General features: G+C 39.0%; 1 protein-coding gene across 2 annotated transcripts; it reads right to left on the reverse strand.

Annotated features, from left to right (window-relative positions):
- Positions 1–2,716: 2,716 nt before the first annotated feature.
- LOC139739660 (adaptin ear-binding coat-associated protein 1-like) lies at positions 2,717–22,301 on the reverse strand. Of its 2 annotated transcripts, none has more exons than XM_071650273.1 (9): positions 22,205–22,301; positions 15,310–15,407; positions 14,763–14,867; positions 14,242–14,323; positions 13,828–13,942; positions 11,577–11,748; positions 10,306–10,441; positions 9,436–9,513; positions 2,717–6,284 (listed from the first exon to the last, which is right to left on the reverse strand). In XM_071650273.1, the coding sequence occupies exons 1-8, from the start codon at positions 22,288–22,290 to the stop codon at positions 9,480–9,482; spliced, it is 828 nt and encodes a 275-aa protein (XP_071506374.1). In that variant the 5' UTR covers positions 22,291–22,301; the 3' UTR covers positions 2,717–6,284; positions 9,436–9,479. The 2 variants fall into 2 exon arrangements, with proteins under 2 accessions (XP_071506374.1, XP_071506373.1); XM_071650272.1 differs by having other exon boundaries at positions 10,306–10,444.
- Positions 22,302–22,642: the final 341 nt, after the last annotated feature.

Below are 22,642 nucleotides of genomic sequence, written 5' to 3' on the forward strand. Positions count from 1 at the left end.
CTATATAATTTGTAACTGATTGGAATTACAGGAATATATAGTCATATCTTCTGGTTGTTGAAAAATACATTTCTACTTTCATCGACAATATGTTGAGAAATCTCAGAAAGATTTCCTGCACTACATCCACTGTGCACACTGAGGATACATTGTAAAAAGAAAAAAAAAAAGGACCATAAAATAAAACCTGCTGTGTCCCGACCTTCTGCTATTAGGATATCATGTGCAAAAAAGGGGTTAGTTACCCCGGAAAAGGAGCATGCCATGAAGTAGATGATAGCCAGCGATGTTACCACAAGGAAAATATGTTGCTCATCTTCTTTTTCTGTTTTTTTTGTTGTTTTGTTTTGTTTCAGGAAATAAGAAATTCAAATTTGTAATCACTATGTAACACAGGGTAATCCAATTGATGTCTTTGGACAACAATGACATCTAAACAGTCATTGTTAGATATCACAGGCACAGTCAGCTGATATTCACATCACAAATAAACAATCAACAGTCATATAATGTGCATGCTGCAAGGTGAAAGCCTAATAAATCACACTATAGATACATAACATATCAATATGCTACACAAAATACATCTTGTTACATGAATGACTCTAAAACAGTATAATCTATTTAAAAATAGACAAATGATAATCTATGCCAATGAGGGGATTCTACTGAATTGTGACCACATGTATTGTGTAATATGTCAATACAGTTGTATCATCCATGCGTGGTATAATTTGCTTCCACAATTTTACAGTGTGTCAGACATAACGTACTATTGAAAGACAGCAATATGGGGAGCCAAGAGTGTAGAAATAACATAGTTTGGAGGGTCACCATCTACTTTTTGAACAACCTGTTCAATATGGGCAGAAATGAGGGTTTTCTACATGGGCCATACACTACAGGAAACTGTATCAGAATACTTAAAGGCAGACCTCCCAACCTCCCAAACTGAACAACAGGGATGATTTGGCTCAAACGTAGGAAAGAAAGAGCAGTTCCCATAGGAGTGTGTAGTAAAATTATCAAGAAATAATAAGAAACTCCTATTGAAACAAGCTGGGAAAGGTCGAAATTTAGATTTCTTCCTAAGAATTCAGAATGGTTGGGAGGTCTACTTAAGGTCACAGAAGACAAGAATCTAACAATTGTTGTTTTCATTAAAGGAGAGGCATGTAAGTCATCTGAACAACTTTTTTCCTCTCATATAGTAATACATACAAGGGGATGCTCTTAGATATTGAAGGAATAGGTGCCTCTGCTAATCGGATATACTGTATATGCCATATATTTGGCGAGTCTAATTTCTCACAAATCAGGACTTCTCAACAATTTTGCAATCTGGATGTACAGTAGTACCATGAGTGGATGGAGAAATGTATGCATGCATCTTGCATTTATGTTGGGATCAGAGATTGATAATATTTGCGTGTTGTTCAATTTGCAAATACACCCGGCTCATTCAATTTGGGACAATAAAAACCCTGTAAAATACGTGGCATACTGGTACACAATCATTTTTTTAAAAACTTTTACCAACATAATGGAATGCTTTCTAATTAACAGATAATTTGTACATACACTCATGGACTGGTTGCTCATCTTTACAGGCCTAGGAACCTAAAAACAAAGGAGATGATATTGAGTGGCAAGCTTCATCAATATCTGTCAAGTCTACTCTATCTGGCAAAATGTCTTGATAAAGGATTTTGGTTTATTCGCAATTCCATGTTTTACAACGTTAAGTGGGTTTCACTCTGGAAAGGACATGTGCTCTTTAAAGGGATCGTATAGTTGTTTTGGTTGAGACCTAATTTCAGGTTTCTAACATTTTTTGGTGAGATGATGAGAGACCTCTTGTAAAATACGAAAGAGCGTGTAATTCCACAAGGAATTCAACATTTGATGACAATTGGTTTTGAAATGGCTGAGATATCTAAAACAGAGCGATTCTAGTAAAGTGTGGGACCCACACTTTATTACGATCGCTTTGTTTTACCTTTGGTTTATTCGCAATTCCATGTTTTACAACGTTAAGTGGGTTTCACTCTGGAAAGGACATGTGCTCTTTAAAGGGATCGTATAGTTGTTTTGGTTGAGACCTATTTTCAGGTTTCTAACATTTTTTTGTGAGATAATGAGAAACCTCTTGTAAAATATGAAAGAGCGTGTAATTCCACAAGGAATTCAATGTTTATTTGATGACAATTGGTTTTGAAATGGCTGATATATCCAAAACAGAGCGATTCTAGTAAAGTGTGGGACCCACACTTTATTACGTTGCTCTGTTTTACTTTGTTTTTGGATGTTTCAGTCATTCCAAACCCGATTTTCATCGAATAAATTTGAATTCCTCCTAAAATGGTATGCACTGTACTATTTCATAAGTGTTTTCTTGTCAAAAAGTCAAAAGCCCAATTCTCATCTCCACCGATACTGTACCATCCCTTTAAAGTTTGAATGATACATTCAGTGACACACGAAAATCTTGACACATTAATGGACTCCATTTCAACAACTCTTAATTATAGAATGCATAAATGGGACAAACTTCTCATGATACAACTAAAAACAATCTCAGACAAACAAGTGGACACAAACAAATTATTGTCTTCACAAAGAAATATCCATGTAACAACTACAATTCAGAGGGGGGAAATTACTGTGTTAGGACAAATAGTCATGTGTGTGTGTGGGGGGGGGGGGGGGGGGGGGAAGGGGCTGTTATGATAAAATCAAACTTGCATTTCATTTGACATTGATGTGAATACTCAATGTGTAAGAGTGGCTGTAGCAAACACAAGAGGTTTAAACTAACTCTTATACTGTATTTTGATCCTTCAGCTTAGATTCTTAATGATAGGAAATATGTCAGGAATGTCCACACAATCACATTTTAATTTTCAGTACTGCATACTACCTTACAAAAACAATCATTTCATGAAGTTTAATCAGGCTCATTTGATGTTTAAAAAAAAAACTCTGCCTGTAGGCATACACCCATGTCAGCAAGAACCTACACTGTAGAGCTGACATGATTTAGATATGTACATGTGTATACACTCATGTCTGTATGAGAACATTACACTGTGCAATAAATATCACTGAATGAAGAGAATGTTGCAAGACATGATGCAAAATTATTATGCATAGGCACATTAGACTAGACAATGCCTTCTTTGAATTCTACATGCAAGCAAACATGACATGATTACATTTCACCAAAAATTTTCTGAATTATTGCTTGTAAGGTGAAAGTTTGGCCTAAAACTTTGACCAGCAACCTCTGACTTCATGACCTCAAATTTCATTCCTTCACCAGTGTATGGTCAGTTAACTAAACTAAATATTATAACAATACTTCAACATTCACATGTAATTTTCAAGTTTAATCATTACGACACAAAATACATAAACTAAAATATAATCCACATGAAGAGGATAAATCACTGTGTGACAGAAGCATAAAATGATAAAACATACATGTCTTTCATGATGATTCGATGCATACTTATAGTCTACACATAGGTCTTTATCAAATGTCTCAATATGAGCAAGGCCTACGGTGTCACAAACATGAAGCAATATTCCCTCTCAGACTAAATGTCTTCATCCCTGCACACAAATGGAATAAGCTTACAGTGAAGATACATGTCACCAATAACTGGAATCACATGGAACTTTGAAATACATGTACCACGGATGAGGATTCTTCTTGCCAGGTTCTAATTCTATCTGCCACAGGCCTTTCCTACACTTGGTGAGGAATTCAATAATTTGGAAAACAGAAAAGCAATGACTATGCTATGAAAACAGTGTAGTAAAAACATGCTACTCACTGTACAGACTTTTATGTGCCCTTTCCAGTCATTTCATCTGTGAACATGTACACCAACCCTTTGTGGCACATTCAATACAATTACAAACATGTTTGCAATCTAAATCAAGAAGGCATGTAGTACATTGTATATGCAGCAGGTTGATATAGATGAACACTGAATAAAGTAGTCATATCTGTAATAACTCATAATTTGTATGATAGCATATAGAGCATATATAGCCAAGAGCATAGAGCTGTGCTTAAGGTTCCATACACAAATCAACAGTAAAACAATGGTGCAACATACGTGTAGAAAAATAAACATGCGCATTCAATGCACACAGTGCAATATTGGAGTATACTTTATGTTTATTTGTGAAGTCTGTTATCAGATGGCAGACACAGTAGCAAATTTACAAAGATTGTATATACTAAGAGCAGTAAGAACACCAACATACAATACTGGCTGTGTGGCATCCCCACTGGGTGTATGGGGGCCAGTGAACTGGCCTAGGAGTCTAACAATCTCATTAAAAAGAGAGAAAACTTTTTTGGGCACAATGATTCGAGGATCTCAGAGCAGCTCACGTGGCTTTGTGCATGCCATCTTACTGTTCAGTATGCACAGTTTGATGCATTTCAAGCAGACACTGCATCTAGAGGCCAGCAAACATGACAGGCAGACAAACCCACCTTATACTGAACTCATTCACTCCAATAAGCCAGTTTGTAGTTAGCCTATACGTGTATTTTCCAAATAATCCTTCTCCTTTTTTCTCAGTTGGTTAGGCAATTCATTCATTTTCAAAAGGACATAATGCATAAAGCTTGTCTAATTTCTGGAATTCATGTTCAAACAAAGAATGAACATGCATAAACCAGGTGACCAGAACCGTCTGCCCATTTACACTTTTGAAAGCATCCATTTCATCATTTGCATTCAATGCATTAAAAAAAACTGTTCTTTTCCTATTATCAATGCCAAATACTAGTCGTAAATGACCACTTTGTTGCTGTTAGCTGGATGTGCTGGCAATCACCATTTATAAGGATGACATGCCAGCAAACATGCAATCATCACATTACAGATGACTTACTCCGTAAATTTGAAGACCAACACGCCTGTTGTTACAAACGATCTTCTTCTGCTAATGTGTAAAGTGGAACTACCAACTGGCTTACTGTAACCAATTTTCAATACTACACATCCAACTCACCGACACAGCCTCTTTCTCACCATAACATTCTGCACTCCACTGTGAATATTTTAATGCACTAGCAGTGATGATAAACAGAGGATTTACTTTTACTAAGAGGTGGACAGTGATGAGATTTTGTATTGTTTTCTAAAAATTCTGCATGAATAAATAATGTTCGTAAACTTATAATTCGCCTGTCTCTTTTTAATTGGCAGTCTGATACATCAAATGTTTTAAAAAGTACTTATAGTAATCAAACAAAACATGGTCCTACCCTACATCTGGTGTACAATAAACACATGAAACTACTTCCCAATTCATTTCAAAAGTTTCTTTACACTTGATGACACTATCTCCCACTGGTTAAGCAGGAGTGATAAAATCAGGTTTTACTAAATTCTTGCATGATCCCAAGCATACAGGACAACTTGATTTTGATTTGTTTTTAATTATCATGAGATAATTAATCAATAAATAATAAACAAACCCCTCCCTCAAGATATGCTACCTTCTGAATGAATATCTTTTCAAACATTTTGATATAAAAACCAACAAAAACCCTTCTCATACGTATTACATACTCTGAAAGCAGCTTGACATTGGATAAATTTCCTATTGTAACTGAACTACATTCACAAATCATTATTATATGAATTTCATTCTTGCATTAATTAAAATAAAAAAAGCTTAGAGTCTGCATGAATATGCAACACTATTTTACAGGAAAACACATTGAAACATATTAACAGAATTTAGCACAGTTCAGCTATGCTCCCACAACTACCATGTACTTTACACAGAGAGAAATGAACACAACTGTCCAAAACTGAAAATTAGAACAAAAGACAACCAAAATCCAGCGGAGAGAAATGTGCGAAACGCAAAAAAAAAGAAAAAGAAACGAGGCTACGTTCGGTCCCATCCAGCTCCAGATTGTCGCTCAAGTCTACGTGGTCAATACTTGCTGGTCATTATCAGGTTCTTTGGCTCCCAGATTCCTACAGTAATGAGGTCACATCACTAAAGCAACATTGTCACACAGTGCTGTCTTTTCCTCCACGAGAAAATATGGGGGAAAATAAAGGAAAATGAAGAATGTCCACTCACATGAGTTTTTAAAGAACACTGAAAAGTACCCACAGGGAGAGGAGGCAGTCCTGCTTTTATCCAACTAAGCAGCCTTCCGTGTTGTATAGCGACTGTTGCTACGGGAGACGGCTGAACATCGCTCTTCAGTACTTGGACTCCCTGTTGAGTCAGGCTCTCTGTGCAGGTAATGAGGACAGTCGAAGAAGTGGAAACAACATCAAAATTAAACCACACATTCACCTACACTTAGCCCGGCAAACAGAAAAAGTTCTATATGTGTGTATGTTTAACTATCACAGGAAAAAATATTACATTAGAGAGAGATAGTCCCACACATGCAAAAATTCTGAAGTATACCTGGTCGTAACAAATGGCACACTATCTATAGTTATGTTCACAGTTTGAATTGTCCAATTATCTATGAAATAATATGGCTGATGAGCATCATTCTATTAGCGTCGATTGTGAAATCAACGATAACTTTGATCAACTTAAAGTCGGCTACAACTTTCAATCAACTATAAGTTCCCGTTTTACGAAGAGACTTGATAGTCGATTATAGTTATAGCTGATCACCATGACTTATTATTGATTTAGTAAAAATAAAAAACACAGGATGAGGCTGGTTTCCGGCACTGTCTGCTTAAAAAACAATACAATACATAAAGCAAAACAAAAAACCAAAACACGAATGTACATGATTGTTTGCCACGGCCACGGAAGAGTAGACTGCTAGTGCGATGCAGTGTAGCACTACAGCCGCTGAATTAGAAGTACGTTTGCAACAGAACCGCAAAATACGCCGTTTTGTGTTGCATTGACGAAAGTACTGAGTAGGTCGATAGATCTAGCACATCTCGAGCTCAACGAAAATCTGCGTACGCAAGAACCGTGAAGATCCTGCACATACGTAGGATCTTAGATCTAACGTCATTGATGGATATAATCTGACACAGAGGATTTTTGCAGTGGGACTGTCTAAGGTGAAGGTCGTGTATGCATTGTTTCAAGTCTTGTGTGTTACGTGTAGGATAATGGAAATTTGTGAGAGTGTGGTTACTAGCTTTCTATGCCTCCGCCACGAAGTGGTGCCGGAGGCATTATGGGTTTTTTTTTACATCTACGGCGCAGATCGGCTTTGTAAAAAATAGATCTCGAGTCTACATGTCGGAATTCTAGACCTAGTAGACGCTCTAGTCTACAGTGTATGGTAAGTACAAACGACCCGCTGTAACGTTACTTTAAAGGACAAGTTCACCTTCATAAACATAAGGATTGAGAAAATGCAACAATATTAGTAGAACACATCAGTAAAAGTTTGAGGAAAATTGGACAATCGATGCAAAAGTTATGAATTTTTTTAATTTTTGTGTTGGAACCGCTGGATGAGGAGACTACTACAGCTTGTGAGTCATATGCGTACAACAGTATAAAGAAAATGTAAAAGAAAATTCAACATATTTTCATTTTTTTCACATAATAAAAGAGCACTTGACTTGCCTCTTTCTAAAGGCAGGGGGAATAATATTACCCATAACATTTGTCGGTAACAAGTCAGGGGAATGTGTACTTTTTTCAAAAGATGGAATTTTGTGAAATTCTCTTTATATTTTCCTTATATTGTTGTACGCATGTGACATCTAAGTTATTCATACACTGCAGTAGTCTTCTCATCCAGCGGGTACTGCACAAAAACTTCAAAAATTCATAACTTTTGAACGGATTGTCTGATTTTCCTAAAACCTTCAATGATGTGTTCTACTAATATTGCTACATTCTCTCAATCCTTATGTTTATGAAGGTGAACTTGTCCTTTAATAGGCCTAACTGGTTATATAGATAGATCTTACTGTTGAAGTAGGTGCTATAGAATTAAACTCTTTATTTTTTGTATAGGCCTACTAAACTATTAATTAGTATCTATTGACGAACTAGCTCTACGTAGGCCTACGCGCGTCAGAAATCACTGGTTTCCTCGCATATTCTTTGGCAAGATATGCATTGCACACAGACGCAGTTCCAGCGCTCGGAGACTTGCCCTTGCTGGCGATGGCTTGATGGGCGGGCGGGCTGAGGTGCCGAGCGCGCAGGGTGGGATTGAGACTGCTGTCTAGGTGTTTGCGTGCAGCAGTCACATAAGCAATGCATGCCGATCGTGAATTTCATGCAAGAAAAAGACCATAACTAGATGAAAGAAACGTAACTAAATGTTAACAGACAAACATTTGTGACAAGACCCCAGCTAGACTAGGAAAGTGTCACACTCATCTTTCTTCTGCAAATTGCCTTACAATTGAGTCTACCTAGACTGTCTATACTTATAGTTGATTTTTAATAAACTATAAAGTTATCATGGATTTGGAGCAGTTGTGAAAACTTAAAGTTGATTGGGGAGGAAGTTAAAGTTGATTTAAGGACTTAGGGTTGATTTGAGAGGTTAATCATTGATTATCTTGACTTAAAATTAATTTCATCTTTTGATAAAATGGGGCTCCTGATCTCGGCCGTCAACTGCGTGATCGCGACGAAAATTGGCACACACATTGCCTATGACGTAATCTAAAGTACCATGACGTAAATTTTTTGAAGAATCATCATTTATGCTAAATTATGCTAATTTATGCATAATGATGTATGAAATCAGACAATTAGGTATAAATCACTAAATAAACCTCAAAACAGGCACATTTTTTGTGTAAATTTTCTTTTTAGTGTCCTTAGCAAATGTACGAGAAAAAAAAATTGTGTAATCGCAAAAATTTCTTAAGTATTTTATTGTTTTCTGAATTTTTTATGTATTTCTGTTTTTTCGACTTGATGTTTTCCATTATTTTTTCAATGAAATTTGTCTGCGACATTGTTCCAAAAAAGAAAATATGTTATTAATTGATTTTAATCAATAAAAACCCAAAATAATCATGCTTTTATGAAATTTGCCTGAACCACAGTTTGCATTGAAATTGTACACGAATTCACATTTTTGAGCAATTTTTGGTCTGACATGCATGTATATATTTATGTGCAACTTCAGAACCATGCATCCGGGCATCATAGATTTGGTGTCAAAAGATGCAAGAGATTTGAAAGAAAAAAGTCATGTAACATCTCAGCGATAGCTTTTCGCGATAGCGATACATCGCATGGAACGTCGACACCATCTTAAGAGGAATTCAAAGTTTATTTGATGAAAATCGGGTTTGGAATCAATAATAAACTTTAGCCTGTCAGTTGAGTCACCTCTACCACACAAGTTCAAAAAAGACAAATAAATTTTATCCCTTCGACTACCACACATTTATAATGGAAAAAAGATCCAATATGTCATACCATATAAATCACATGTACTTGGTCACTACACAGATATAGTTGGTTTAGAACTGGACCCATCCACCACCATCTGCAGACCTGGTGCAGAGAAAAAAAGAGGGAGAGAATCAAAATAGTTGGACAAATAAAACAAAATAACAAGCAGTGATATCCACTACTTAAGGACAGTTAACCCGCTGAGGACGGACTGATTTTGCTACAACACCCATTTCCCATTCACACCTGCCCGAGTATACTCGGGACTCACCTCAACGGGTTAGTAAGTGCTTCAGACATTCAGTAGATCAAGGACTACTATGTGACATGCACATGAAATGGCATCCACTTACAAATTTAAAGAGAAATGAGCATCAGTGCACACAGTCACACTCTTATCTCTAGGTACTTGGTATTGGGTCTATGGAATACTCCTAATAATGTTCACATTCCCTGACTTGCGTGCAAGTGAGCAGTATTAACCTTGGGAATATCTAACGTGGCATTTTTGCACACCTTGAGCTGTGTCACAAATACATTTCTGTTTCTTTGAAATCAAACTTGGTGATATCACATTAAATATCAAACAATAAAAGCTGTAAAGATCTCATCATAAGACAGCTATAAACAGGTATCACAGTCAGATAAGATGTTTACTGACATTTTATGGTAATCACTTCCTTTTCATTTGATGATGCTGTATCACCTCTTTTGCTTTTGATGCCCTTCATCTACTCAGAGTAACATTTTTGAGGGAGAAAATTTCCCTTCCTTCCCGTCAGCATTTGAGGCTCACATGCCTTCTGATGCATCTGCAATTGCGTTTCTCATTCTTACTGTGAAATGGATTTTAATGTTATGACTTTGGAGAAGGGAACAACTTTCTGAGCTTACTGCTGTGCGCTTGTGAACTCGCCCCACTCTGATCCGGCTGTGTTTGTGTGCTGCTGCTGCTGGGCAGCTGGGGGTGGGGCGCTGAAGCCCCCTAATAAATTTGCTCCTTGCTGCTGGCCCTGGGAAGCACCGAATCCTGCTGGGAGATTAGAAGGGAATAGTCTGGTAACAATCAAAAGACAGTGTAGGAAGCAATATGTAGGGCCTACTAACATGCTTATGGTCTAGCCAATTGAAATACTTCACTCTACTTACTGCTCACTGAACACATTACACACATGTAGGTATGATGAATGTACACCATCTTTACACACTGAAAATAATTCCTTGGCTGCTCTCTTGGGCTTGGTTAAGATGAATCTGTGCAATACCCATGCATTCTACATAACTATGTACACATGTACTGGTGTATGCCCGGGCAGAACGAAAGAAAGTGTGTACCCACTGAAAGAGCTGGCAAATTTGTTGCAAAACCCATTCCTGATGAGGTGTGTATTCATTGTACACAGTAATTACTGCAGTTACCTAGCAATCAGTCTTGGTTGATTGCCTGTCATAAAGCTGTGCTGATAAAAAATAAAATAAAAAGAAGCAATCTTTGCAATTTGTCATTGCTGTAGAGTGCATCATGTAATGAGGCTCTGTACCTCTTGATGCACGTACAGCTTTAATATTGCATTATAAGCAATTGCCTGACCTTGCTAAATGACATACTCATTAAAACAATAGCACTTTAACCACAAAGTCAAAGTCAGTAGCAGCATTGCTCTGGCCAGGGTATTGGGCTACCAGTGTCCTCTGAAAATATGCCAGCCAGTACTACAATTCTACTTGTGCCATCACAGTCTATCACATTCATCAAATGAGCATACGTGGTCACTGCCTACGTACAACGCAATCACTGTGCTGATGATCACGATGTGTGAACTGGCTAGCGCAATCGCAATTGACCAAGTTCACGTTCATTTTAGTTTTGTTCAGTACATAAAACAGATATAGACTGCTTTTATTCAGGGTATGGTTGATATGAGTTGTCCCTCGGGATCTCAACTCCATGCTATGACTCTTGGAGCAAGCTCCTCGGGTCTTAGCATGGAGTTGAGATTCCTTTGGCAACTAATATCAACCATGCCCCAAAAAGCAGTCTACATCTGTATAATATGGAACCTCTCTACTCTGGTACAGTAGTAGCTCCAGGTGTATCTTATTGGCAGATGAATCATTATAAAATATTGTGGCCAGAGGGTTTGAGGGAGAGAATTTCTGCTCACCTGGTACGTTATTACTGGACTGAGGCTGTACTGGTTGTGATGGTTGGGCTGCTGCTCTGCTGGGAGGAGGAATGACTGGTACCCTTGCCCCTGCCCCTGGGGGTGGTGGTAGTAACACAGGTGTGCCTCCACCCCCACCCGATGGCTTTGGTCTTGATTTGGCAGGCTTGTTCTGTTCCATTCAGTGTCAAAGGGGAAAAAATAAAATAAAACTCATCATGAAATACCCACCAGCTGAATGTGGAGCACTAATGCTCCATTTTCAATGTGCTGTCTACCATGCATTGAAGATCAATCATGCGCTGAAAAACAGTAATATTTTTTAAAACCCTTGTGTTGTGGTATAATAGGCCTAATAGGCGCGGACTACATTGTTCATCGCGCATTTGTACTACTAAGTAAATGGTTTCACAATGTGATGTGTCCGACTTGGACACACTGGATCCGGCAGTCAAACAATAAAGCCTTACATCTCCTGTGCTCCGATGTTTTAACCATAAACATCCTTGTACTTGTGGTTATGTCCAGTGTCTTGTAGTTATTGCCAACCACGAAGTACAACATGGTGGCAGGGGTGGGATCAAACAGCTCAAAAATTTGAGGAAATGGACATTTTCTGGCAACGAGTTTACACTTTGACCGCCCAACGCAACTACGCATAGCCCGGGTGCAAAGCTGCATGTACGTAAACTGTGTGTTGTAGCTCAGCAGGTACATACACGGAATCCAGCGCTACTGATATGCACTAGCGCTAGCACAGATCAACTCTATGCCTACCTTGCGGCTGAGATATCGCAACTAACTGTTACAAAGCAATGACACAAGGTGATTTGGCCCAAGCCATTACTGTATTCACCTTCACTAGGGAGAGGATGGATAGCCACTTCATTTCTATGACAATGGTCCACAGTTTGCAGGAGCTGCCTTCCAGCAGAAGCATGTCTTCGCCAAGATATCCACAATCGAATGGCTTGGTGGAAAGGACAGTATGCACTGTCAAAAGCATCATCAAGAAGACTACGGCAACCAGACAAAGCACTGCTGCTGCTCTGCTAAACTTTCGGTGTACACCAATCGATAATACACTTCCTTCGCCTGCGGAGTTGATGTTCGGTCGTCAGGTCCTAAGTTCACTTCCAACCTGGATTCTAACACCATCTACAAAGGGCAGAAGAACCAGGAGCATTTGGAACAGCACAGGAATCGTATGAAAGAGGACTTCGACTTGTCTGGACGCAGGCAAGATCTACACCCTCTCCGGATTGGACAGAGGGTCCGAGTATTGGATCAAGTGTCCCACATCTGGATCCCTGCTAAGGTGACAGACGTATGCAATGCCAGATCATACATAGTCACCACTCCCAATGGCAACACGCTCAGGAGGAACAGAGTGCATTTGAGGGATGTTCCGCAAATGCCTCTGTCGACCTCAAGTCTGCAAAAAGACGACCCTGAGCAAAGTGAGGGTGATGCCCCACTAGAGGAAGTGGGAGGTAAGGTACAACATCGCCAGACTTTAGACACCAATGGTTCCTACATCACTCGTTTCGGACGTGTCAGCAAAAAACCTTCTCAATATCAATACTAGCAAGCAGTGCGACCAAAACAAAAACACCTTGATTATAAATTATTTACTAGAGATGTGTACTTTCAAAAGTCCAGGGAAATTATTGGTAATTCTACAACCTTGTTTGATTCGGATCTCTAGAAGTGCAAGAATTCTATTCATTTATGTCTGGTTATATGTACCATCAGTTTATTTACAGATCTGAATGAGGCATAGCTTTGTATGCTATATAACATGCAGTTGTGATCTCCCAGCACACTATATATTTATTTATTTATTTGTTGTTGTTGTTGTTGTTGGAAAGACAAGGGAGATGTTGTGGAATAGGCCTAATAGGCGTGGACTACATTGTTCATCGCGCATTTGCACTAAATGGTTTCACAATGTGATGTGTCCGACTTGGACACACTGGATCCGGCAGTCAAACAATAAATCCTTGCATCTCCTGTGCTCCGATGTTTTAACCATAAACATCCATGTACTTGTGGTTCTGTCCAGTGTCTTAGTTATCATCAACCACATAGTACAACACCTTGTATCCAAAAATGATTTCACATACTCATTCCCTTGCACACAAAGAAATCACACAACACTTCAAGAGTATGCGATCACATCAGAACGTCTTAGATATAGCATACTTGCAACTACTACCCCATCCCGACTATCCACAGCTTGTGTACTTACTCCGATGTTGATTGTAATGGTTTGACCTTCTTTGAAGCCAAGATCCAGCTTTGGTCCTGGGTTTTTGGCAGCATCCTGCTCTTCTTTCTCTAACTCTTTCTGCTGTTTCAGCAATCTGCAACATACAATGAGTAATACAAAGACAAATTGGACATTAAGAATATACAAATACGAATATAAAATATTCATAATCAAAACAATGTCATTGAGATAGAATTACTCTTTAACATATTATGCTTGCTGCTCCTTCAAGAATATAAAAATCAATGAAAACAGGTATTTGCAATACATTTTGATGCATGATGTACTAATTCATTTTTTTCTCTCATTAAATTGAGATAGACATCACTAATGAAGGCTCAACAATTCCCTTGGTATTTGGGACTAACAGACACTAGGATGCAATGTACTCACTTGAAATGGTCTTGAAGGGCTACATTGAAGTCAAAGGAATCCCCGCGATCTTGGAAACCGATACCGATGAAAGCTTTGCGACCTTTGTGTGGAAAGCACAGAAATGAACATGCTGTGAATCATCTGTACTAAAGGAGAGGATATATGACTTCAGAATGTGAACAAAAAGCTTCTTGTACATTTTGTCAGTTATAAAAGTTTAACCACACAAACATCATCTTGTAAGTTCATCAACTAAAAGGGATATACAAACCAAAATCTTGAGAGATCTAATGGTAATGACAAACAATATGAGTCTTCAAACGAGAACATTTCATTGAATTGAAGTATTTATTCTGCTAGAATATCCAAGGATCATACCATGGTCATCAATCTATACTTCTGAATTACAATCCCTTTACATTTTTTTTTTTTGTGTGTGTGTTTGTTTGTTTGTTTGTTGTTGTTGTTTTTTTTTGCATGCATGCAGTCGTGTTTATCTGGCATGTATTCCTTGCACTTAGAAAAACAAAGTAACTCACCGGAATCATCTTGTATTCTAATCACAAAGTATCGGCTTGAGTCGAGAACTGCTTCCACCTCAATTCCAGGATATGACTCAATGGGAGCTTGAGCAAACAACTCCCCTGTCACAAAGGAAGGAGACATTTACTCCCATAAGTGAGGATATATATTATACATATATATATATATATATATATTTTTTTTTTTTGACTGTCAAAAATAGCAGAATGATGTGAAAGAGAAATACACATGTCCCTGATGCTTATGCGAGAGATTACATTTGAACTGATTCAATTATGTGATGTGTCAGAAGCAGAACCTTGCAAACTAGTTGAAAGTGGGACCAGAGTACAAAAGCTGTAGGACAACCCTACACAATAAAAACTAACACAGTATCAACGCTTTCATGAATCAGCTAATACATCTCCCATTAGATAAAATAGGAGATTCAACTGATCATAAACTTACATACTGTATAGACAAGGCAGTGTCATTCTGCATGTACCTGGTAGCAATATTAGAATGCTGTTCTGCAGCCCTACCACTCATAAACTAGAAACTAACCTGCTTTGTCTTCGAGTTTGATAAACACATTGTTTCCTTTTGTCACAATCCGCAGTCTTCCTGTCCAGTCTGGAGCATCCAACTTCCAGTCTGCTGCTCTGTTAGGGCAAAATGGGAAATACAAGAGCTAAATGTCTCATGAAGCAGAACAGTATGTTTTCATTTCTCTTTTCAGTGGTGGTGTGTGTGTGTCACTGTGTATTTCCCCTTCCTTACTTGCTAGATACAGCTGTACCTGGAAAACAAACATCTCATCGAAACGCAAGGCAGTGTCAATGAGGCATACTTTAACCCGTTGAGGACAGGCTGATTTTGCTACAACATGCATTTCCCATGAACACTTGCCCGAGTTTACTCGGGACTTGTCCTCAACGGGTTAACGTGGACATAACTGCATCATTTAAATACTATATTCACATGATTTCTGTGGAACATTAATACTCTTCTCTGCATTTCACAACGTAATTCTCCTTCTGTTCAAATCTGCCACTGGCTGCCATTTTGCATGGAACAATCAGACCATATGAGGTTATTCAACCAATCATGCAAAGATTCATGACAAATATGCATAGTGTGGAAGACAGTGAGATACTACCAATTCACACAAAAAGTGATAAATGAATATATTATAAGATTGTAAAGAAAACATACAGAAAGGAGGAAGAACAAAAATCAAAGTTAGCAACTTTTCTAGCTTACTTTTATAACTCACTCATAGTATGTTTTATCTAACAAACACTACAGAACAGACTTACAACAACAAAAAACTTTGAAAATTATCAATAAGTTTTATGGTGGCAAAGTTCCATGTAAACGCACGCTAAAATTCCTGCAGTTTTATGCTTTGACACAAGCTCAGTGTACAAATTTTTTGCTCATGTATTTTCAAAACAACTTTGAATATCTCTCTGACACAGAATTTCAGCAAAGACAATTCGTGGATACAATGTAGTGAGGGTGGAAACAATCCTCAAAATTGTCTGCTCCCTTATCAGCTACTTTGAGAATACCAAGTTCTAATGTCAGCTACCTAGTAGCATGATTTTTGTCAAAAAAAAAAAGTGGCATGAATCCACTGGAGCCCAACAAGCAGCCTAAATGTATATTCAAACTTCAGTGTAATGTATAATATGTCTGCACATTGGTAGTCATTTCATAGAAGTTGATCAGTGTATTTCATACAGTGCACTCCTGTTATAATGAAATACTCGGGACCGGCAGTTTTCTTTCGTTATAACGAAATTTCATTATAACCGAACAAATACAATATATAACGAAAACAAGGAAACCACGTATATTTGTATATCATATTCTGCTAACTGAATACTCATCATACACTGGAAAGCTATGTGAAATGTGATGGGATAACTGTATCACAATAATAAACGCAGGTTCCCCTCAGAAACTGTGCGTGACACGAAGAGCGAACACACAGTGGTGTGAAGCGTTCACCCATGCAGAGATGCTATAAATGCTTGTTCCGCAAGGTATTTTCAAAAGCAATTCGCATTTCGTTATAACGGAGCACATTTCTTTTGTTTTTCTTTGTCTGTGGCGCTCGGAAAAGACTTCGTTATAAAGGAAATTTCACTATAACCGTGTTCGTTATAAGCGAGTTTTTTATCACAGACTTTAATGCTGATAATTTTGGGACCAGAAGATTTACTTCGTTATAACGAATAACCGTGTTCGTTCGTTATAACGAATAACCGTGTTCGTTATAACGGGAGTGCACTGTACTAGATGGAACAATAAAAAATGATGACTCAGCGCCAAACTCTGTGGAACCCCCCCCCCCCTCAAAAAAAAAAAAAAAAAGAGTAAAAGTCTATTTGTTAATAATGCAAAAGATTTGTTGTTATCTTTTCCTGTATAGAAAAACAGTTCTGAATCAACAAAACAAGAAATAATATACAGTCTGAACAAGTTGAAGTTTCACCTCAATCTTATTTTTTTCAATCAAACAGTTACTGTTGTAGTATTGTTTGTAAAATTATCTTTCATTTATGGAAGAAACTTAACTTGGAAGTAAAAACAGGAAAAACTACTGAAGTTTCCAATCCTAATAGACAATCACATTGCAATTTACAGATCCCAACTCTGTGATGGACAGCCTCTCTCCAACAAGCACAGCACAAACTCAATGAGCACTAAAGCTCCCTGAATTTCATTATACTGCAATGGGCATGAATTGGTCTGTGACATACATGTACAACGTACTGTACACTATCTGCCTATCATATAAAATATGTTGGTAGTATGCACGATACTAGCAAGATAAGGACAGGGTATAACCATGGTACAAGACTGTATTATAGGATTACAATGATTCCCTCTAATTAATCTACGGACTCGTATGATGTACATCTAGATGCAGTAGAATTCATTTCTTTGTCTGGTTCTTGTGGAATAAAGTGATATTTTAGCCTCTTCCTTCACAGCACAAATTCAAACGCTTCAAGACAGCATGACATCTCCGATCCAACAAATCTAATTCCATGTGATCTAAGCCATTCACGACTAATTCATGGTTGCCTAATTGCTGATACCTGCCCAAATAAAATGTTGATCTCTACTGGTCAAGTTCCATGCTGGCAGAAATGGTGCAAAGAAGAACCACTAAATGGTCAAAAAACAAACAAACAACGACAATATATCCCACAATGAATGTGCAACGACTGATGCCTTGGTGACACACATTTTACTGTTTGTTTGTTTTTGCTTTTGTCATAAATATCTCTTTCAATGCCTGTATGTAGTTTCATACCTAAAATAGTGCTCATCACCCTGTGATTACTACTACTGGCTTTCAGCTTTCATGTTTGCAGGATTTCAGGGTTAGAAACATTGGTATGTAACTGCACCAATGAAATTTGGCACAAATGCAGTCTTGTACCAAATTGTTAGAAATGGTACAGAGGCAAGCAGCCCAATTTGTGACAGGGAATATCATACCGCCAGAGAATCCAGTGTCACCAACCAATATGATAACTGCACTTGTTTGGATCCCACTGGAGGAGAGCAGACAACATCTATGCCTCATCAGCATTTACAAACTCATCCACATAAAAGTCAACTTGGACCTACAGTGTATAGATTTGTCTTGGAAAAATAATTTGGTAACGACATTCCCATGATGAACACTATGATCTGTTATCAAACTTCACCTCCACAAGCCAGCTGGTAAAGTCATTCTTCCCAGACACATTATCCCACTAGAACAACCTCCCAAAAGAAACTGTGTAACTTCCAACAGTTTAGAAGTATTCAAAACCAAATTAAATGTGCAATGATTCTCAAAAGACATATAGTTGATTAGTGCATCCACACTCATCAGCCCTGAGTAACCATTCATGGAGGTCATTAGGGAAATCAGCGAAAGCAAGCTGCCCATAATTTAACAATAACGCCGTCCTGCTACATGTACAAACCTATGATTTTGCGTGTGGTCAAATTTTGGCTTGGGAGGTCGAACCTTGGTGCGGGTTTTTTTACAAGGTACAAGGCACAAGGTAGCCAAACAGATAACAACAGCCTCCTGATAATGCACCAAACTGCATCAAATTGCACAAAATATATTCCAACATAATATTATATATAAAACTAGAACTATTTACATTGTCAAACCTTATTGGATTATGGGAAAAGTGAATTTCAGTTTGCTATATAAACCTTGCCTTGTCACTAATAATAAGTGGCATATTTTGAGAACTAACTTATTCTTTCAACCATCTGCAACTGTGTGATCATTCCATAGTCATATACAGCAACCTTAACCAAGATTGACACTTTCCATCATAATCTAATGAGAGTCAAGTTCAAATGAGTGATTTGACACATGTTGCAAAGTATTTCATGCAATTTGACAAAGTTTGGTCAATCTGCTAATGCTTGGACACTAACCTGCACTCTCTAAAATCCAGTAGCTAGTGCCCATAATTCACTAATCTGACAGTACGCATCAATACTAGAATCTAGTAAGTAGATATAGAGTAAAACCACCAGTTTTCGGCCACCCTCCCAGTCTAGACACTTACCACAAGCCAGCAAATTCTATTTTCATGGCACACGCATATCACATCATTTCACATACTGGCACAGTTGTTCACAGCAGGAAAGTCCCTTACATTTGTAGTCACCTTCAAAAATCCATCCAAACTCCAAAATTTCACCATTAAAAATGCAGAATCATCGCAACTTTTCCAAAGCCCACACGAATTAAGTCCTGTGTTAAGAATGAGGCTCGCCGAAAAGCGCTAAAATTCGAGAAATACGTCGTTCTGTTGCGAGATTTTTCGTATATATCACAAGCTCTGAGTGTGATGGTATCCTCAAAAACATAAAAGAAAAGAAAGTCTCTGTACGTGCCGAAGCAGTGACTAAATGTACAAAGGTTGAATGCAAGTGCCAACACGCCAGAATTCGGACACCAACATGCCCCACAACGTCCCCAATGCAACTTTGCCCCAACAAGGTATGGCGCGGCACATTTTTCAGCAGCCTTGTACGTGCATTGACATTGAACGCGTCCGGATTCTGGAGAGGCCGGACAGATTCTGGCGGATTATCAAGGTGATAATTTGGGGGGATCCTGTGAAATTCTATGATGTTTTTAACAACATCAACATTGACGATAATGTAGAGTAGTTTAATATACTTTAACATAAATTGTTGTAAATATGATTTTGTATGTATCTGAGTTGAACAGATATTGCAGAAAAGCTTTAGTGTCTGAAAACTGGTGGTTTTTACTCTACACGTTAACTATAATGCACAGCCCTGTCGCTGTACACACAAGTATTGCAACGTTAACTTCGCACGGCGTCTGGTCGGGCTATCTAATGCTACACGTATGATCTACACTTTCTACATTCTAGACGTAGACAATCCAGAGTAAGATTTTGCGACAATTGTGTACTGCGACAGGGTTGTGCATATGTAGACACTAGTGATGAAAGTGATAAAATTCCATTTCTACTTGACTTGAGTTTCACTCAGATGGTATATTTGTGGCTTTTTAGTGTTGGATATTTAGAGTGAGTTTGTGCATGTTTGGAGATCAATTGCGCGACGAGGAGGTGCGAAAGTACACTAACTGTTAGAGGTTTCTAGCGCCAAGCTTTCTATAATCTGACGTTATATTACTAACTATTAGATAGTCTAACGTTAGACCCTATAAACAACTAGAAAAATCTATTTCCAGGAATATCTTAAATGCACTTATGGCAGTAATGCTCTCTGTGGACTTTAGACAGAAAAGTCTGTCTGTCCAGAGGAGTCTTTTATAATTTTTTGACTTTCCCGTGAAGCCAGATGTAGTCTCCGCGGAACATATCCCCGACGACCAGACCAGATACAGACTGATCTTTCACTTCGGTCAAGCTCTCTTAAGCTTTATATATATTCACCAATTTAATATCTAACGTTAAGTAGGTTTCTAGTGTACACTGCAATGACATAGCACAGTATTTACTGCACGTTTCTCACAGCATGCGAGATGCTGAACAGTAGTACTAGACCCCTAAAGTAACTAATACCCCTTTCCCGCTGCCCGTCTCGGTGAACCACCGAGAGGTTCCCCGGTGAATTCACCGTGGAACCTCTCGGTGAAAGTTTCAGTGCCGTCGTTTCACACTGCTCTCGGTGAAACTTTCCCCTAGACGGGTTTTCTGCTCGCAACGTGGGTGATCTTATGTACTTAAGTTTGTTGTGCATCTGCGATTTGGTTTTTTCGATCCCATGTTCAGCAAGTTTTCGGAGGAGGGACTCGTACGCGGCAGCGTCAGCCGACGTCCCGCTCAGTTCTTCGTTTACTGCTGCCTCGCTACATAATTAACAGTCTCTCTTCGTCTTTGGTCCACGCTCCAGCCATTTGCAAAATTCCCTCAAATTTCAACAGCACAAAACGTCAACGGATTTCTCCTGCACACTGTAAACCCAGTACTTAACGAGAAAAGCACAAAATACGAAAAAATCAAGCAAGAGGCGGACTGTATCAGACTTTACTGGAAGAGTTAAGCGCTAGACACTAGAGGAAGACGAAGAAGGAGGAAGCATCAAATCGATCAAGTACACTGTAAACCTATACAGTATCAGCTTTGTATACACGGCGTGCTAATTAAACAATAATGCACAGCACGATGCAAAACAATGCCGTCGCACTGTGTACGCCACATTGCACACGAAACGACATACATAGTGTCGTAGTGTGTATGTTTACAAACACGAATTACTAGTACCCTGTACGTGTGGATTTGGGAGGTCCAGTGTGCGCTAGCTAGCTGAAAACGTGTGCATGACCAGAAACAAAACATGACCTTTGACATAATCTGCATATTTTCCCCGGTGTTTCACCGAGACAACCTTTCACGCTGGGCGCTCTCGGTGAACCACCGGGTGATTTCCCGTTGAACTATCGGTGTTCACCCAGGACGCTTCTCGGGTAAAAATTGCCCAAAATTTCATCGGTGTTTCACCTAGGCTTCCCCTAGGTTTCAACCGAGTGACCTTTCACACTGCGGGGTTCCCCGGGTGCCCCCAGGTGCCCCCGGGGAAGATTTTCTTCAGCGGGAAAGGGGTATAAGTTAGCTTAGATCTAGATCTACCATGCACCAGTACAAGTCGGTGCAGCAGTGCTGCAGTCCACTTCACGTCACCCGCCTGGCGCCGAACTGATTGATTCGGCCGACAACGTAACCCACATACAACATTGTACATTTCACCAACTCGAGCTCCGGTCCGTCCGTTACACACACGCCCCTCTGTACTGGCTCTATTCAACCTCTCTCTCTCTCCCTCGGGCATTGCCCAACTACTGAATTTCTGTCACACACACCATCGACCTAACACACGTCTGGGTGTAACAGATAACGGTGGGTGGTTATTTTTCACTCACCTATATCCTCTATTTGTTGTTCTCGGTGGAATCCGAAACACATGAACTTCAGGTTTCACACATATGACTCGTTCGTAGTCTGCCATGTTGAAGGTATCCTTGCCGAAACCGGAAGTGAATCTGAAGAACGAAGAGAGGCAATAATCCGAGTGTGATGAACGTACAACGTGCCGTAGCTAGCGCTGTGCATTCATCGAGCGCGCGCAACTCAAGTGCAGCGTCAAGATCGGCTAGCTTGGATGGCTGCGTGGCACAGAAGTAACTGGATGCTAGCCCTAGCCACAGAACTCTGCATCCATGTGCGCTCGCCCTCGGGCGCTGTCTGGTCATAATATTTTCGGATTTCAACTTTACAGCGGAACTCCTGCAATTATATGGCTTCTCCGCATTTCCACACCCCTTCCATGATTTTCCTAAGGCACGATTGTGTTTTCATGA

This window comes from Diadema antillarum, unplaced genomic scaffold (assembly GCF_040938485.1).
Source record: "Diadema antillarum isolate AM-2024a unplaced genomic scaffold, OU_Dant_1.0 seq00000810_RagTag, whole genome shotgun sequence".
In the NCBI taxonomy this organism is placed as follows: domain Eukaryota; kingdom Metazoa; phylum Echinodermata; class Echinoidea; order Diadematoida; family Diadematidae; genus Diadema; species Diadema antillarum.

Coding starts and splice junctions, on each gene's coding strand:
- LOC139739660 (XM_071650272.1), bottom strand. CDS start 22,290: ATGGCAGACTACGAACGAGTCATATGTGTGAAACCTGAAGTTCATGTG. Junction 15,408..22,204: donor ACAACAAATAGAGGATATAG/GTGAGTGAAAAA, acceptor TTGCCCTAACAG/AGCAGCAGACTGGAAGTTGG. Junction 14,324..14,762: donor TAGAATACAAGATGATTCCG/GTGAGTTACTTT, acceptor TTCCACACAAAG/GTCGCAAAGCTTTCATCGGT.